The sequence below is a fragment of the Mirounga angustirostris genome, unplaced genomic scaffold (genome assembly GCF_029215605.1).
Source record: "Mirounga angustirostris isolate CCGP_5_RB_7025 unplaced genomic scaffold, mMirAng1.0.hap1 SCAF_3, whole genome shotgun sequence".
NCBI lineage: Eukaryota > Metazoa > Chordata > Mammalia > Carnivora > Phocidae > Mirounga > Mirounga angustirostris.
In genome coordinates, this window is record NW_026991711.1 from 182,053,178 (window position 1) to 182,072,562 (window position 19,385).

General features: G+C 39.9%; 1 protein-coding gene across 4 annotated transcripts in view; it reads right to left on the minus strand.

Annotated features, from left to right (window-relative positions):
- The window catches only part of DOCK10 (dedicator of cytokinesis 10), a 256,600-nt gene that overhangs the window by 142,174 nt on the left and 95,041 nt on the right, over positions 1-19,385 (minus strand). For all 4 annotated transcript variants that reach the window (XM_064587156.1, XM_054505990.2, XM_045867857.3 and 1 more), the window contains exon 2: positions 7,711-7,830. In XM_064587156.1, the coding sequence (XP_064443226.1) occupies positions 7,711-7,830 (120 nt within the window). The remainder of the gene's footprint in view (positions 1-7,710; positions 7,831-19,385) is intronic.

Below are 19,385 nucleotides of genomic sequence, written 5' to 3' on the forward strand. Positions count from 1 at the left end.
AATGCCTAGAAAAAAATCCCTTCTTAAAAAATAACAATGCTATTAGGACACAATTGACATGCCATGAAGTTCACCCTTTTAAAGTGTAGAATTCAGGGGCGCCTGGGTGGCTCAGTCATTAAGCATCTGCCTTCGGCTCAGGTCATGATCCCAGAGTCCTGGGATCGAGCCCCACATCGAGCTCCTTGCTCGGCGGGAAGCCTGCTTCTCCCTCTCCCTCTCCCCCTGCTTGTGTTCCCTCTCTAGCTGTCTCTCTCTCTGTCAAATAAATAAATAAAATCTTTAAAAAAAAAATAAAAAAAAAATAAAGTGTAGAATTCAGTGGTTTTATATATGTTCACAGGGTAGTGCAACCATCATCATTTTTTGACTTTAGAATATTTTCATCATGCCCAAAAGAAACTCCATTATTTACTAGCAGTTACTTCCTGTTCTTTCTTCTGAGGCCTTGGCAACTGCTGACTTCCTGTCTCTATGGATCTGCTTATTCTGGACATTTCAGTTGGGATCATACCATATGTGGTCTTCTGTGACTGGCTTCTTGAGCTTAGCATAGTGGTTTTAAGTTTTCGTCCATGCTGTAGTACGAATCAGTATTCATTCTTTTTTTATGACTGAATAATATTCCATCGCGTGGACAGACCACATTATATATTTTTTATTTTTTTTATTTTTTATTTCTTTCTTTGAGAGAGAGAGAGAGAGAGAGAGAGAGAGAAACAGCATGAGAGGGGATAGGGTCAGAGGGAGAAGCAGCCTCCCCACTGAGCCGGGAGCCTAATGTGGGACTCGATCCCAGGACTCCGGGATCATGACCTGAGCCGAAGGCAGTCGCTTAACCAACTGAGCCACCCAGGCGCCCCAGACCACATTATATTTATTCATTCATCAGTTGGTGGACATTTGCACTGTTGGGCTCTTACAAATAATGCTGCTATGAATATTTATGTACTGGCCTTTAAGTACACTTTTTGTGTCTATGTTCCTAGTTCGATCAAGCCCAGAGAAGTCCCCACATATTCTTACTCAACTGAAATAAGCACTCTAGAATTCTTCACTACCATATCAATTTTCTGATGGTACCGATTGTGGGATTCAGGGAATTAATATTTCCCCTAATCGTGCATCTTATTTTTCTAAGAAGCAGCTGACCATAAACATGCTGTGTAGACAGAAACGCAAATAGCAAGTCAAGGTGCTCGTGTTTGATTTCTGTCCTCACAGATACTCTACACCCTTGAACAAGAGCCTTTGCAAATCTCAGCCTCATTAGCTTATAAACGAGAGGAATATTAGAACTTAGAAATAATCTAGTTTGACAAAGACTGTCACTTAGCTTTTAAATTGCAATTACAATGTTCTTGCATGAACACTGTGAGCCACTTAAAGCCTACTTTTCAGGCTCAGAAGCCAAGGACCAAAAAGAGGTTGAGAGTTCTATAAAATGTTAGGTAAAGCAAGAAGAAGAAGAAGAAAAAAACACAAATGACTCAGAACCTTTCTGCTTTTCAATTGAAAAGATATTGAGGTTTTTCTGCTTCCTCTCACCAAAATGACCCACGCGGTTGAGTCTGGAAGTCCCCATACACCAGTTGCTTTTTATAGCTAAAAACATACTGTGGAAAGAATAAGCCAGTGGTATGTTAAGAATTCACGATTCACTCAGTAATAATAATGAGCCAATGAAAACTGCAGGATACCCTGGGGAACCGGGAGACACTAATTCCGAACGACTGAGATGAAGAGGGGATTTGAGAAGACTGTGTAACTCTTCAGGCAGGCCATTTCCCATGCGCAACATAGACATTTGGTTTTGGAAAATGGCACCGCCCAGTGTCAAAAGCATAACCTTTCATGTGTAAGCACTGCTTCTTGTTCATACTGGTGCTGTTGATACATGCAGCTTAACTCACAGAAGGTAAGCCATAGAGCTGAGCTGAAGTAGAGCAGTTTGGCTGGCGTGGGCAGGCTTGAAATGCAGGTGATTGGGTGGCCTTCCGCAGCGTCCTAGCTGGCAGACCTCTGAACATTCTTATTTAAGGTTTTGTAAGTCCAGAGGTGATTCCACCTCAGGCTTTCTGTATCTGTTATTCAGCAGGAAACTCATTTCTGGCTTTCTCATTTTTTGTTCTGCTGTTTTTTGTTTTTTTTTAAATCAGTCTCTTCTCAAACTGAATCACTCAACACTATGATTCAGTGTGTCCTTGAAACTGTTCTTTAGTTCTTGCTTTTCCTTCCTTACTCTCCTTGCCTATTTTACGAAACCACAATTTGGTGACTAAGTTCCTTACTTTTTGGTCCTAAGTTTCTATTACTAACTGCTTCGAAAAGAAAGATGAGAAAAGCAAGAGTCGCAAATACAATGAGTGAAGTAGCACATGTTTTTGAAATGAATGAGTTAAGAATTGCATCTAGACTCCTTATTCCTAGTGGTTCATTATGATGCAAGTGGTCCCGAAGATGGTAATGCCTGCTCCCAGGACCCACGCACTGGATGTGCCAAGACAACGGAAAATGCTTCTACCTCAGCTCCTTCACCAGGAAGAAGACGATTGTAACTCAATGTTCCATAATCTTCACTGAAAGCCCACGAGCCTGACATTGCGTTGGGTACTTGAAATACAGATGCAAAGTGATTTCTCCCATGCCTAGTAACAGAAAGCAGGTACATTAAGGGTTACGGAGAGGAAATCAGCCTTTGTTGAGAGTGGCTATGTGGCAGGCACCAGACCAGCCAAATGAGCTTCTGGAGAAAGGGATCATGATCTTAGTGCTGTTTCCTTTTTTTTTAAATTTTTAAAATTTTTAAAATTTTTAAATTTCTAAATTATTTTTCTTTTTTAAAATTTTTTATTAGTGCTGTTTTCTTAAGGTGATATGTTGGGTTGTGTCAAAGAGGAAAGTATCGTATTAATGATCACTTTCCTCCTCATCAAGCAAAACCAATTACTTCATTCTCTTTATACTCAAATATGTTTCTGAAAGATAATGCATGAAATAAATGTTGTTCATTTTCCACCCGTTTTGTGCCAAGTGCCACTCTAGTTTCTGGGGGGTCTCCCACTGATCAAAACAGAACACATCCCCGCCCTGCTCGAGGGTACGCCCTCATGGTGAGGAACGAGTGACCGGAGAGAAGAAGCAAACTGAGGTCTTTCTAGGTAGTGACGGGGCTAGAAAGAGAAGAAAAGAGGGTGAGGTCACAGAGGGACACAGCATGGCTGGAGGCACGGATGCTTCTTTGGAGAGGGAGCATTTGAACTGAATTCTGAATGAAAAACAGGGACCTGTTGTGCAAGAGAGCAGACTGACCTTGACAGAGGGGATGAGCTTGGCAAATTCAGGGAACCAGAGAGAATGTTAGGTATCCATGCAGTGACCAAGAGAAACAGGGCAAGGAGATAAAGGCTCTGAGGTCATGCAGAACCAGGTGATGTGGACAATGGCAAGAAGCTGGTTTTGAGGGGTGCCTGGGTGGCTCAGTTGGTTAAGCGACTGCCTTCAGCTCCGGTCATGATCTCAGGGTCCTGGGATCGAGCCCCGCATCGGGCTCCCTGCTCGGTGGGAAGCCTGCTTCTCTCTTTCCTACTCCCCCTGCTTGTGTTCCCTCTCTCGCTGTGCCTCTACCTCTCTCTGTCAAATAAATAAATAAAAAATAAAATCTTTAAAAAAAAAAAAAAAGAAGCTGGTTTTGACACCGAAGACAATGGGCAACCACTGAAAAGTTTTAACTAGAGCTGTCGCATTCATTCTGTGATTTGTATTTCTAAAGCTTCCTTTAAATGAGGGCAAAGAAGGAAGCAGGAAGACTGGTTAAAGGCTACTTTTGGGGATCTAAGCAAAAAGGGATGTGGTGGGTCGGGTCAGCAGGGTGAATAGGGAGAAACACTGCAGGAATCCTGCTTGGTAAAAAATAATCTCCCTTAAGGTATATCAAATAGCAGTTAAAGCCCCTGTTTCTTGGTATGTCTTAACCATAAGAAGCCAGGATTCTTAATCAACTTTATTTTTCATCCGTATTAGGGCACACACTCCTTAAATATAGGGCTTTTGTTTTTCTTGTCGGCCTCACTTGTCTGGGAAGTGCTGTTCTATATTCAGCGCCTCGTGGGTGCTGAATAAATATTGATTAAACAAACTCAGTAATGAATCACGTCTGCCTCAAGTGGGGTTGCTTGGTAACACGGAAACAAGGAAGTGAGTTGGATTCTCTCATCCGTAGGGCACAACCGGGGCTCGGGGAGTTTGGAGGGAAGGTGGGAGGTTTGGAGCTGCTCCCCTCCTTCCATTCTGTGATGCCCTGGGGATGGGGTGGCCACTCTATTATCACTTCCCACTGGGTGAGCAGAGACTGTCCACACACGTCTCAGAGAATCCCTACCCATTGCTCAGAAATGAGCCTGGGAAATGATACTCTAGCAGGGGAACAGGGGGCTTCCTGTTGGCGAGTAACAACCCTGACAGGAGACATGGGCTGTGGATGCAGCAGGCAGTGGCAGAGGGTGTTTAAGGAAGGGTCTTTACTCCACACAGAGGGAGATGAAAAAGCCCCCAAATGAACCCAGTGTCCTTCGTGATGGCAGGGCTGCCCCACGTTTTTCTGTAAAGGGTCAGACTGTAAATATTTTAGGGCCCTCCATCTCTGCTGCATTCCTGTGGTGTGTCATGAGAGAAGCCACAGACAGCAGGTAAAGGAATGGGCATCACTGTGTTCAAATAAAACTTTATTTATAGATACCAAAACCTGATTTCATATAATTTTCATGGGTTGCAAAATATTCTTTTTTTTCCTTCAATGATTTACCCAGTTCTGTGTAGAAAATAAAACAAGGTAGTATAAAAAAAAAAACATAAAAATCATTCTTGTTTCATGGGACAGATAAAAATAGGCAGCAGGCCACCCATGGGCCATGGCTTGTCAACTCTTACTCTGTAGAGGAGAAAAGAGGGAAAACAATCTATTCAAATTTTGTTCAAAAACTGACATCTTCATGTGGTAATAATATTGAAAACTTTTTTTTTTTTTTAAGATTTTATTTATTTATTTGAGAGAGAGAGAATGAGAGAGAGAGAGCAGGAGAGGGGGGAGGGTCAGAGGGAGAAGCAGACTCCCCGCCGAGCAGGGAGCCCGAGGCGGGACTCGATCCCGGGACTCCAGGATCATGACCTGAGCCGAAGGCAGTCGCTTAACCGACTGAGCCACCCAGGCGCCCCTATTGAAAACTTTTTTTATCACATGTTTGATACACATGACAATTTAGCTGTCTGTATGATATGGCACTTTCTGATAGTAAGGACTAGGTGGCATCCAATATCTCTTGAGCACCTGCTAATTGGGAGCTACTCTCCCAGCTGGACTCCTAGCTTCCTCCACACTCTGTTTTATGTTCTCCATGCAGAGGCCAGATGAGCTTTCAATAACATACACCACGTCAGTTTTTCTCCTTCTCGAAACAGTTTGGTGACTTGCCACTTGCTACTTGCATTTGGAATAAGACGCAAGTGCCTCATCTTGCCCTTGCCAGACCTCATCTCTGACCACTCCCTCTGTCCAGAGCTGTCCAGGGCCTTTGTGGCAGCTTCCTTCAGCCCGGGACACTCCATCCTTCCTCAGGTTTTAGCATGGTTGGTCTTCCTTGGGAACTCCGAACTTAGTTCAAATGTCACCTCTTTTCTATGACCTGGCCCTGTTTCATTTTCTTCCTAGGACTGGTTTTATCCCAATTATCTGGTTAATTAACTTGTTTACTTATTTTTGCCTGATTCATCTGACTGAAAGGTAAGCTCCATTAAAACCAGGCAGTTTCTGTCTAATCACTGCTGTTTTCTTCCCCAGTCTGAGACTAATGCCTAACAGTTAGTAGTACATGTTATATATTTGGTGAATGAATAAAGGAAGGAAATGGTCTGAGGGGTGAGATAATGTTATATTGAGGATTGTGCTAGTGTTTTACCCATTGGGAATGAAGGTGCCCCTGATGACAGTGTTAGGGGTTGGGTGGGGGAGGAAGACTATGACCTTGAGATGGACGAGGACTAGATTTTGGAAAGACTCTTGAGCAATGCTAAGGTGTTTGCCCTTCATTTTGAAGGCAATGGGGGTGGCCACAGAAGGGTTTTAAGCAAAGCACAGGAGGAAAGAATTCAGTGTATTTACTGGAAAATAAGGAAGTATGTACGCTGTCATATGCTGTTTACTCCATTAAGGATGGCAAAGGTCCTGGAGTAATCAGACAATCTTTAACTTAAATGATTGTGGAAAGATGCTAAAAAATGAATTCAAATTCAGTGCAATTGTCACATCCCATCTGCATGCCTCTACTCTCTTCTGGAGCAGGGGGAATTTGGAATAGCTTTTGTCATATTTCTGGACAATAGTGCTAGAAGAAAAGGTCTCTAAGTTTCAAGGCTTTTTGCATTGTTTGACAGAAAGAGGCTATTCATAAAGGTTTACCTTCAGTCTGAAAGAAAGTGAGGATGTGGAAATTAAAAAAAAAAAATGTGGCTCAACTTATGCTTGCAGTTCAAGCCCTGGTGGTCCAACCACAGAAATGGCATTTCTGTATGAGATAAACCTCTCTTAAAGTGTGTCAACCAGTAAAGTAGGAGCCATTTAAAAATCTGAAAAACAAATTGGAAGAGTTTCCTTTTTCCTTCCTACAAGTCTATCTCCTTTCTTCCTTCATTCTCTATACTTGGAACAGAAAATGGTGAACTTCCATATACTTTCTTTCTTAATAATCCATGGAGGAAGGTGAAAATAATTCACCTTTAGAAACCAGAAGCCAAAGGTAAGAGAAGAGAAGAGAATGGGAGTGTGAGGCTGTTTGTGGAAGTGTGAGCATGAGGCCAGAGCAACTCAGCAGAGGTCTCCATGGACAGTGGCTACTTCCCAGGGTTACCCTGGAGCTGCCTTTTCATCGGCTTTAAGATACTCATTTGTGATGTCTAAGACTACCTTTCTTTTAGGAAAAAAACAGAAAAGGTCTGCCCACTGAGATCTCCGTTTATGCAGATATTTCCTAATAATGTGAAAATGGTTGAGATGACCACAAATGAAATGCTGGAGACACACGGGTGCTCATCAGCCATAATTTTACGGTGTCTGTTTCCAATTCCACAATGAATTGCTTTTTTATTCATTCTTTCTACGACCTTCAGGAGCATTTCACGTGCCAGGGAGCACTGTCTTCAGATCATAAATCCTTCCATGAAGATGTGCTGGCCTACCTTTCTTTGCCCACAAGCCTCAACAATTCCTTACAAAAGGACAGCCAGATTAAGGGTGATTTTTAAGAATTGCACGTTCTGTGCCAAGAGATTCCTGCCTCTGCCTTTGGTTGGTTTCGGTTGCTCAGAAGCTTTCAGTTAGAAATGCGCGAGGGAGGAAATGCTCTGTGAGGCTAGGTAAGGCATCAGTTAGAAATGTAGCCATTGGTGGGGACACTGGTACCACCTGGAACCAGGCAGCACCCTGGGAATCTCCTGTCCCAAAAGGCCACTGTGGTACTTTCAGCTGTCAGAGGACCTTGGCCATTCTCTATTGGTGGATGTGGCTTCCCACTGCAGTGACTGTGATGTAGGGTGGCCACAGGAAAGAGTGCTGCACAACCTGAATCTATAAGGGAAGACAGTGACCCAATTTGGGAGGATCTTCTATCACCAGTGAGGCCTTCTCGAACTTAGATGGCTTGGAAAGATAACACTTACTGAAAAGTCGTCACTGGGGAAGAACAGAAGATCTCGAAGGGGATCATTCCGATAGGTCTTTTCAAGTTCTTCAATGACAGTTTCATAATCCAAAGGCTCGAGGAGCCTGGGCTTTTCCTGCTGTGGAAAAAGAAAATATGATATTAACCACTGACACACATAATTTTGTTTCTTCTCAACGCCTGGTTGGATTTCACCTCTTAGCATTACCATTGACATGATGCAGGCCTTCCAATGGAGTCACAGAGACTCCAGGCATTTAGGGCAAAGCCACATAACTATTATTTCCAGACCTGAAATAATATGAGAAGATCTTGAAATACTTCACATCTTGCTCAGTAATTCAAGCTGTTCTCACTGAGCTCCCAAAGCTCATGCTATTCAGCCAAACACATCCATTGAATCACGTAAACCTTAACCCTGTCAATTTGAAGAAAGGTCCTCTGCTTGCTTGCTGTAGTATTATGATCATCATCAGTTTTGCTGAATTAGATTCTTCCTTGTGAGGTTTACTTGGCTCTATTTTAAAATATTGGCTCCCTTTTAGCAAGCAAAGTATCATGGGTTGTCTTTGTTGTCACTGAAACATGGATCCTGTGTCAGGATTAATTGCTTGGCCCTCAGCCTCTTTGCCACAACAGAGAGAAGCTGGGTAATTCTCTAACAGAACAGAACAACGCAACTATTATGGACGCAGTGTGGTGAAAATGGAGAAGAGTCTGAAAAATCAGCCAGATAACCACATGGCTTTAAAATCCTGAAGCCAAGAGGAGAGGCACTTCCCTCGAAGAAACAGCCTATAGCACCAAATGATGAATGTCAGTGGGGAAAAAGGTGTGATTGTCACATTACAGGGTTGATGCGTTTATGCCAAACATGTGAGAAAAATGGGTCCCCAAATAAAGAACAAAACATTACAAAACAGAAAACCAAGGGCACAGTCTTGAGTTCCCTAGCCCTTTGATAAAGTATTTGTACAACTTAAATGAAAAAAGATGGTCTTTGAGATTATTTGGGGGCTCTCAGAAGCTGGAGTGGTCACCATGAACTTTGGATGCTAAGGGGAATCTCATAAATGGAAAAAATTTTTTTCTCTCTAGCACGTCAGTGACATCAACAGTTTCCTGTCGACCTCACCCCTCCCCAGTCTGCAAAGCACAGAGGTTTAGTTTTGATTTCTATGGCCTTCTTTGGAAGATCTCTGCTGGTGAGGCCCCAGAAACTTACACCAAAAAATTTTAGTAATTTCTAATTGACTCCTCAAAGTAGCAGTCAATGTTTTTTCTAAATATAAACAAAACTAAAAATAAGATGTGACACCATGGACTGCTAACAAGGATTTCCATGTACTTTCTGCATTAAAATGAAACAGAACAAACCCATTTTACAAATGCTTAAGTGAACTAAAGACGATGTAAGGTGAATATTCTCTCTGGAGGGGTCCGTCAAGTAAGACTGCCAGATTTAGCAAATAAAAACAGAGGCCTCCATGTAATATTTGGAGAAAAGATGTTTAGTTGTCCAGCACAACCTCTTTAGTGAAAGACCCGTGTGAAATGTTCACTAGTTTGCAGAAGACACAGAGACACTATGGCAAGATTTAGGGAATTAAAAAAAAAGTCCTAGAATCCCTGCCTTTGACATGATTATTCTATGTAGACTTATTTTAAGTTCCAATTCCCTATTTTCCCAGGCCAAGGTTAATCTAAAGGACCACAAATTGATGGCTCAAGAGGCAAATGCAGGCTCCAGATGTTAGATTTGGCTTTATTTTAGTTTATTTTTAGTTGGCTTTGAATGTCTTTAAGTAGCCGTGACTCACTGGATCTCAGCTACGGACCTCAGGGCTCCGTCTCTAGGATCTCTTACTCTGGAACGTCACACACTGCTTCCTCAGACCTTCAAGTCTGAAACATGTGGCTTATTTGGGAACCTCTTTTTTTTTTCTCCTTCTTTTTATATTGTGTTTGTGCATGAAATGTAGCAAATGAACCATAGATTTGGTTGGTTATGCCCCTTTCCCTGACTGGTTCTCTTGCTTAAGGATGGTGACACCCTTCAGCACTCATATACCAACAGCCCATGATGTAACTACTAATACTTTCTCTCTTCTCCCCGTCCTCATATTGACATGAACAGGATTGTGAGATTAGTGTGTGTTGCAATTTATGGGTTTAAAAGCAAATGACATAAGATGTTTTAGGGGGCCTTTTCCCATCCTGTTCTCACCATCCTTTTAATTTTATCTCCCTTAGTTGCAAATGTGAGCAGTAATATCAAGCTGGAGACAAGACCTTCGAAGAAAATGTTTCACCGGGGCCCACACTCCACCTAGAATTAGCCCCACCTCAATTAGTACAATAGGAAAATCAGAGCTTGCAAGTCACAGGGTATTAATAAAACCATAGAAAAATTAAATCCCCAACTCTCCTTGATACACCTAATAAAAGGCATAGCCTGTAAACATCTGTTGGAAGGTATATTTTTATTAATTCATTTCAGGCTAGGACATATCAGCCAATCAATGGATGACATTTATTAAGCCTTTCCTGTTTAAATGTTGCACTGAGGTTATTTTGACACAGGGCAGCAAAACCTAGCAGAGATGCCTCAGATAATGCATTAATTTTTTGACTTCTGAGGGATAGCTTAGTAAAGTTCTATCTTTCCAGGGAATGTGTTAGTCAAGGTGCAGCATTCAAGACATCCAGTGTTTCATAATTTTGTGGATATGAGGTTTAAAAGCAAAAATAACAATGATACATTCTGTAGCACCTAGGGCCTGGGATTTGGTGGTGTTTGGCAGGAATGCTTTATGCATCTGTGATGGTGAGGATCCTGGTCTTGTGACCAGTAGTTCTCTCTGGAGCAAGAGAGCTGTCTGCTCAGTGTTTCGGTCAAAGAGACAGATGTATATGAGCATGGTAGAATCAGTTAATTTCTCACTATGGCTCCTTGCAAAGATGTTGAGTGAAAATGAGAGCTGAGTAGCATTGATTTATAGCTTTAGAACAGTTGGGTTTTCCCTCCTGAATTTAATGTGCCTCTTTCTTTTGGAAATACACCAACTGGGCTAAGGCATGTGCCAAAATTATCCTGAATTGGATCAGATTTTTATAGTGCTTTTTACTCTTGCTCTCTCTCAAATGACTAATGAATTTCATTAGCTGTTCTAAAATCGCTCCAGGCATGGGAAAAGGCACCCACCAGTACCTGTTATTATGCAGCGGAGCTGTGTTGCTCCATAGTGGTAACAGGCCCTGTTGTTCTCATAAATATTGAGAGATTTGTTTGATCTACTTTCCCAAATCCACAGCTCTCCTCCAATTCAACGTCACAGCAGAAGAATGGGCTCCTGTCACAAAAACAAATGCTTTCTTTCCTTCTTCTTATTCTACAACTTCTCAGGGAACGCCAACACAGTATCTAAGCCCTAGAGTTGGTAAACCTGTCATCTTAGTAACAACCCAGGCTGTCAAGAGTCGTTTGATTTGGTTTGAAGGAGCAGATTGTACATGTCTTAGCTAAAGATGCAAATTTCGAGGACATAGTATACTGTTGCAAGGATCTGAATTAATTTCATAATTATAATTCAAAATCAAATGGGTGAAAAAATGACAACTGAGGATCTCAGCATTTGAAAGTGTGTAACAATGACAAGTTAAATGATTAAATTATCAACCTAGACTTTTCTCTAGAATAGAAGTAAAATCTAACTAAGAAATAACTTAGACTACCCAGACTTACTTTAGGGGAGTCCAAAGTAAAAGGGAGAGTGTGATTATAGGTGTTCTATGCTGAGATGAACAGAGAGTGTAACATGTACTCTGGAACCAGAATTCCTGGGGTTCTAGCTCTGGAATTGCCACTTATGGGATATGGAATATTGGACATGTTAATTAGAATCTCTGTGCCTTAGTTTCCAATCTGTAAAATGGACATCTCAGTAGGAGCTATGCTATAGGATTAAATGAGGTAATATATGTTATACTTTTAGAATAGCACCAAACCCACAGTACTAATTCCATAGGTGTTAAGTAAGGTCTGTGAGTTTAAATTTCTACTAGTCATGATTTTAAAGCACTTAAATTGTAAATTTAATGTGTACAAAGAGCAAAGATGAGGCACTCAATAAATATTTGTTGAGTAAAAAAGTTTATATCTTTTCATCCAAGAATTCCTTTTTTGAGACTCTATTTTAAAGAAATAACTACACATATAAGCCAAGATGTATAAAAGGATGTCTTTGCAATATTATCTTTGGAACAAGTTGGAGAAAAAATATTGACCTTAATCCAAGAGAGATAAGAGTCAGGCAGAGTGGTGGAGGTCATATCCCAAAAGTGAAGATATTAGAGCTGCTGCTCAAAAACATTGGTTCCTCAAAAAGTTAAAAATAGAAATACCCAATGACTCAGCAGTTGCACTATTAGGTATTTATCCAAAGGATATAAACATAGTGATCTAAAGGAGCGCATGCACCCCAATGTTTATAGCAGCAATGTCCATAATAGCCAAACTATGGAAAGAGCCTAGATACCCATCAACAGATGAATGGATAAAGAAGATGTGGTATATACATACAATGGAAAATTACTCAGCCATCAAAAAGAATGAAATCTTGCCATTTGCAATGATGTGGATAGAACTAGAGGGTATAATGCTAAGAGAAATAAGCCAGTCAGAGAAAGACAAATACCATATGATTTCACTCACATAAGGAATTTAAAAACAAAACAGATGAACATAGGGGAAGGGAAGGAAAAATAAGATAAAAATGGAGAGGGAGGCAAACCAGAAAAGACTCTTAACTATAGGGAATAAATTGAGGGTTGCTGGAGGGGGATGGGTAAATGGGTGATGGACATTAAGGAGGGCACTTGATGTAATGAGCACTGGGTGTTATATGCAACTGATGAATCATTAAATTCTACCCCAGAACTAACAATATACTATATGTTGACTAAATTGAATTTAAATAAAAAATTTAAGAAAACCAGTGATTGATATTTTTCAGACTTGTGTGTGGTAGACAGAGGTCTACTGCTGTAGTGGGCTTTGGGAAGAACACTGGAAATAGGATATGGGTTAAAACACACTAATGAATGATTCTGTAGTGCCTGCCATGGTTTCCTCCTTGTAACTCCTCAATTCTTTAATAAAGGTAGTAACAATGTTTTGTATATGGTTGGCTTTTTGGGGGAAAATATGAGGAGGCTGGGGTCCATGATCAAGATGTCCAAGATGGCAAGCATGGCTACAAAAGGAGAGACAATGATTCTAGATGCACACATATTTCAATTTGAAAGTTTCAATCCAAAATACTTCCATCTCTAAGGGATAGTGAGGCCTGAAGGACAAGATCAGCTAAAAATGGGAAATAGTAAATCATTGAGGTTAAGGAATGATTAATAAATTATGGCACATCCATTCTAAGAAACAGTACATGGCCATTACAACTGGAGTTTTGGGAAGTTGGTAATAACAAGCAAAATCGCTTATGTATTATTATTAAATAAAAGTGGGAATAAATATTGCACACCAGGATTTAAATTTAAATGTAAACTTAATCTGCACAAGTTCTAAACAATTTAAAGAAAGATTAGAGATATTGATCTAAATATTATCAGTTATTATATTTGGATGGGATATGACATTTAGGATTTTGCTATTTTGACTTCTCACGTTTTCCAAATTTTTCTATAACGAACATGTATTGTTTTCATCACGGTGAAAAAATGAACTTGGTCTTTCAAAACTATCATGCCTCTATGGAAACACTGGGGAATTATTTGATTTTAAAACTGTTTACCCTTTGAAGATCCACCAGAGAGGAAACGTAAAAAAATCACAGTGGGGACCTTACATGGAAGTTCAACCAGGAACAGCTTCAAGTAATTAAAAAAAAGATACATAAAACACTGGGGAAAGAAGACTGGGGAAAATAATTACAGATTATGTATGTGGTCCTAGAATCTAATGTCAGCAAAAAAGAGAAGAATAATTAGCAATGTATTAACTAAAGTATTCTGAGCTCTGTAGGGAACCACAGACATCTGCTAAGTTACTTAAACAACTCTGTGCATTGGTCATTATGGCAAAAGATGAGAAGTCGGAATCTCTAGTTGGAGGGTCACAGCATTTTACCTACCAGCTATGTAACTGGGACAAGGTATTAAGTTGCACCTGAGTGAGGGTGATTTAAATGAGTCAAAGGGCAACTTTCTGTTTGTGGCAGTGTTATTACAAGGATCAGGGAGATGAAGTATGAGGGGGTATTAAGTGAACCACAAAATACCAGACAAATATAGATTTGTCTTTATTTGAAAAGGAGTGAAAATCACCCCACATGTTTTACTCAAAAGCGTATACCAAAATCAAGTCAAATCAACCAACCAATTAAACTCACTACACTAAATTTATCTTCATGTATCAGAAACTGTGGTACATGTTTCTATATTTATTATCTAAATTTCCTAAAAAAAAAAAAGACTTAATATCTAGTGATTCTGTGGAAGCAATAGAAGTAATAACATAAGGAAAACAGTGACATTTTTTAATAAAAGAGCAGTGTCTCTTCTGTGAATCGCCTGAAGTCTGGCTGCTCTACCCCCCAAATAAATAAGAAAGGAAATCTACCTAATCACATATATCAGCAAATGAAGGTGACTTTGAAATTCTACCTTTTATTTTCTTTGAGAGAAAACCTAGAAAATATTTTCAGTTACTTATACCTCTAGATTTAAAAAAAAGGGATTAAATTTAAGATGAGTTTAGTGTTCAACTCACTGGCTTTGCAAATATAAATACCTAGAGAACAATCAGGGTATAGATATAGAATTTCTTTCTGTAGCTCTAAGCTACATTCTTGCAGGTCAGGCTCCTCGGCACTGGGAGTAAATAGGATCACTAAATACTAATCAGGGAAAGGGGTTGATGGGATGAAGAATGGAGAACCATCGTGACAGTAAATTCTTCATTTTGGGAGGCCACATATTTGTGTTCTAAATTTTAAGTGTAATTAAGGAGCTAGGCCTTGGTTACTCACCGCTGGGGTCACTCTAGTTTGTTGATCTGAACTAGTACTATTCCCTTGGTTCTCCTTTCCAGAAAAATCCGATCTTTTCAGGAAACACTATTATGAAAAAAGAACTTTTTTTCTGAGAATTTTTATATTCTTTCTGTGACATGCATACCCTCTGCATTGCTAGTTGAGACGTTCTCAATCTTCCTCAGTCAGCCTTGTCCTTTCCAGATATCTGAATATTTATTCTAATTTGAATATTCACAACAGAATTAATTTATATCTGAGTGCCTTCTTCAGTTTACAAAACCATTCATTTTGGCTAATGATCCAGGAGAACAAACAAGTAAAAATTGGTATTTACTTCAGGACCAATGCAGTAGACTCTATCAAGGCACGACATGCCAATTATTTAAACATCCCCTTCACATCTTGGCATAGAGACAAGCAAAAAGCTAACAGTGAAGATCCACAGGGTTTTTAGAGAAACCCTAAAAAGAATTCCAATCTCAAGATCTCCAAAACAAATTAGAAACAACACAGCTGTTAACTAATTTAAGTGTTATCAAGATAACTGATTAAATTTCTTAGAGGAAATAAAGATACAAATGACACATGGATTCTTGAGACCTTAACTTAATCCAGGACCCTTTGGCCTTAGTGCAATTGGAACGGAACCATCTTCCACACTATTTGTGTTTAAAATAAATGAGAAAATCGGAGAGAGCTCACACAGCTGTATCCATGGCCACAGCTGTCAGCCAGCGGTCGTGTGACAGATTTAATTCAGCCTTTCATCAAAGGGAGTTTCACTGGACAACCTCTCAAATGTCTGAGCTTCAGAAAACAAGACTAGCTTTCATTACCAAAAAGGAAATGATTGAGGAAGGAATAAGCCATCTTACGCTGACCCTTTAACCTTCTCTCTGTCTTGAAGTACACAGTTTCATGAGAATGGAAAAACACTAGCTAAATCAAAGTTAAGAACTGTACAGCTGGGCAGGCTCAGACTAAGCTGAATTTGGAAATGGTTCCCTTGGTAACAAAAACGGACATAGATCTCAGAAGAAATCAACCAGTAGTAACTCTTTAAATGTCTTAGTCCATTTCAGTGAAATGAAGCAGGTTAAAGTTGGTAAATTATAAAGTCCTTCGCAAATATAAAGAAAGATAAATCATCATATTCAACACAAACATTATAGTTAGAAAAATCAGAATATTCCATTTTGTTAACCCTTATTGTCATTAGGAAAACCAAGCACACCAATGAGCTTTCTAGAATCTCTGATGTAAGGTGTACTTTCAAACTGAATTCAGACTTTTTCAGTCTTATTTTCTTTTTAAGGAAATTTGACCGTATATACCTCTTAGCAGCACAACAAAATTCTCACGTTTTTGTATAACAAATGGTAGTAAAAAAATAAGAGTGGTTGCTTCTCCATCTAACACTGGTGCTTGTAAAGAAGTAGAAAATGTCCAAGAAGATCTGAATCAAATTTAATTACACGTCTCATTTAGTTTTCTAGAAACACTTGAAAGATAATAAATATCATTAAAAATACATCACAACCCAATTACAAGTCTGCCTGATAGCAGAGAATTTAATGCCTTAGAGCCAACAGCTGGGAATTTTAGATTAATTTATATGAAATCTGTGATGAAAGCTGCCACTGGCTTAACCTTTAACACTATGTTAGTATGTTAACCGTCACACAAATGAACTTTCAGGATGAGTGTGAAGAGTGTGTGTATGTGCGTGTTTGCAATAAACACATACATGCTACACACACAAGAACGTAAATAGTTCTGTCAACAACATGCATCCTATGTGTTCAATAAATCTCTCCATAATGACAGTCAGCTCCTTCTTTTATTTCCTTTCTCACTTTTGACTACTTGAGATTGAATGTGTATAGCGGGCGTTTGTTGTTTTTCGGCCCAGGCAACATGGCCCTGTTTTCTTTTTGTATTAGCAGTTTATTTGCCTCTGGACTTCTCTCCCCATCCCCAATAGGGAAAGTCTTGGTGAGTCTCAGTGTCTGCAACTAATGGACAGTCGTGTGGGACTCTGGCCTCTTTCTACTCAAAATTCAGAGTGCTGGGGGGGAAGTGTTGAATGGGCCTCGCTAGGATCACATGCCTGGACCATCAGATAAGCAGGATCCTTTTAATTATCAGACTCACCCAGGACCATGAAAAGTAAACACCTTCTCTCACTGAGTATCCCTATGAAGCCTAGAAGAGATCATTATTGCTTTATTTTACAGATCCAGAAACTTGGATTCTGGGGACTTCCTCAGCAACTGATATCTCAACCCAGCTCAGTGTGAAAAACCTCTGGTCCTCCCCACTCCACCAGCCAAGGTGATGGCGTTGCAGGAATAGAAAACAGAAAATCACCCCCCCATCCCCTTCCCACAGGGAAGCTGCTGAAACATAGCTATCATTTGGAGTACTGATTCTGTTCCCTTTGTGAGTTTTTGCAGTGAAGGACATCTGGAGGCTGGTCTGAGGTCACTGGGCACCTCATGGAAGGCAGTGGTGACAAAAAAGGACCAATATATATATATATATAAGCAGGTAAGGAGGATGAAGAAAAGGAAGTGAAAGGTATATTAAGGAAATGTACATTGACTAATGACTGTGTCAAAAACCACAATGGAAATTGCCACTAATTGGGGGAATCTCTACATTCACAAAGATTTTTGCCATTACCACCAACTGGGAAATAAAAAGCTATCAGGATAATGGTGTTACTTGTGCATAGCCCTCCCTGACAAATGGTCTACCTCCTGTTCAGATGTAATAAAGGGCATCGTCATGAAGTTGACTCTACCACATTGGCAGTTCTCCTCCACATTGCTTTCCTCCTGGCTTAACTCCTCTCCTTCTCTTGGCAGCTGGCCTTGAGACAAGTAAGCTCATTCTTAAGTCACAAGCACCTCTTCTGAGTCCATTTAAAAGCATCTTCTCTGCAGCTACCTGGCGCATGAGCTGGCGGCTCCCTCTTGCTACACTGAGTCCTCTGCCTAGATTCTTGGGTCAAATCAAGTTTCAATTTACACTTCTCTATTTCCACGGTCAGACTGAATTCAGATCCACCCCCCCCACCCCCGCCCATTACTTCAGCTTTTTTGCTTTCTCCAAACATCCATTTAGAGCTCTCAGCGCTGCTTTCCATTGTTTGAACCTGGAATCTGGTCCCATTTCATTGTTACCTGCACCCAAAATCCTGGGACCCTTGCCTGTGCTTCCTTCCAGCTAATTGGCTCATTTTGAAATAGCTCAAATAGGTAATTGTGAATGTTTGTATAAAACGAGGGGTAGCAGTAAGAAGGCAGGACCGATGACCAGGGAGAAAGGCTGTTCAGAAATGTGGAAGAATAGATTAAAAATGCACTTAAGAGACAATGGCACAATATATTTTATAAAATGATGTATGTGAGACATATGTTAAAGATGTTTAGGTTAGATTCTCTTTCTATAGTTTTCACTTTTCTATTGATGGGCTGATAGGCTATTAGGAAATACGAGAGCAAGAATTTTCATGTGTATCCAAAGTTTTCCAAATACTTCCGAATCTTGCAGATTAATGATCCACAAGCCAATAACAGCTTAAAAATAACAACTTGCATGTATTTAAATGAATTTTGCATCTTTTTCCTGACTGTACAGATGATTGATAGAATAATTCAGCTTAGGGGCGCCTGGGTGGCTCAGTTGGTTAAGCGACTGCCTTTGGCTCAGGTCATGATCCTGGAGTCCCGGGATCGAGTCCCGCATCGGGCTCCCTGCTCGGCAGGGAGCCTGCTTCTCCCTCTGACCCTCCCCCCTCTCATGTGCTCTCTGTCTCTCTCTGTCTCAAATAAATAAATAAAATCTTTAAAAAAAAAAAAAAGAATAATTCAGCTTAATCGTGTATTTAATCTCTCCAAATTAAGACATGCAACTTAGGGAAGAAACTATCTTTTTACTGACTTCCTATGCATCAGAGATCATACCGAATGATCGGTTAAAAAAAATGAAAATAAAAATAGACAAGCAGTTTTTAAAAAAAACAACTATAGAGTACCATGCACACTTCAAAAATTAAGAGAAGTAGTTCTACTTGATGATCTAACAAGTAAGTTTCATTTTCCTTGAACTTCTCTTATAATGCAATTGCTCTCTCTTACAGTATATCGACTGTGACAAGCGGATTCAAATATATGAAGGCCTTTCTAGACAGTACCCTTGAAAATTAGATTAATAGGGGAAAATTCCAAAACAATTAAAAATTCCAATAGAATTAAATATACAGCTTCAAACAGCATCTGAAAGAAATGGAATAAACAAAATTGTGGGTCTGTGTCATGAGTATCAAGTTTGGGTTTTATGCCTTTTAGGAAATCACTGTGTTCTGGTTAAGCATTCCAGATTACTGTGGAATGAAACCATTTCTAAATTTGCCTTAGAACAAGAAATGGTTTGTTGAATTCAAAATCCACATGATCACAACAAAAACAGATAATCCGTCATAATTATCTGCCACAGTCATTATTTCACTGCACTATGAGTATATCCAAAAATTCAAAAGGAAGTATTTCATATTCTCTGATATAACTTTAGGCCTTGTCTTCATGTGTTGGGCCTTTTGTCATTTGAATTACTT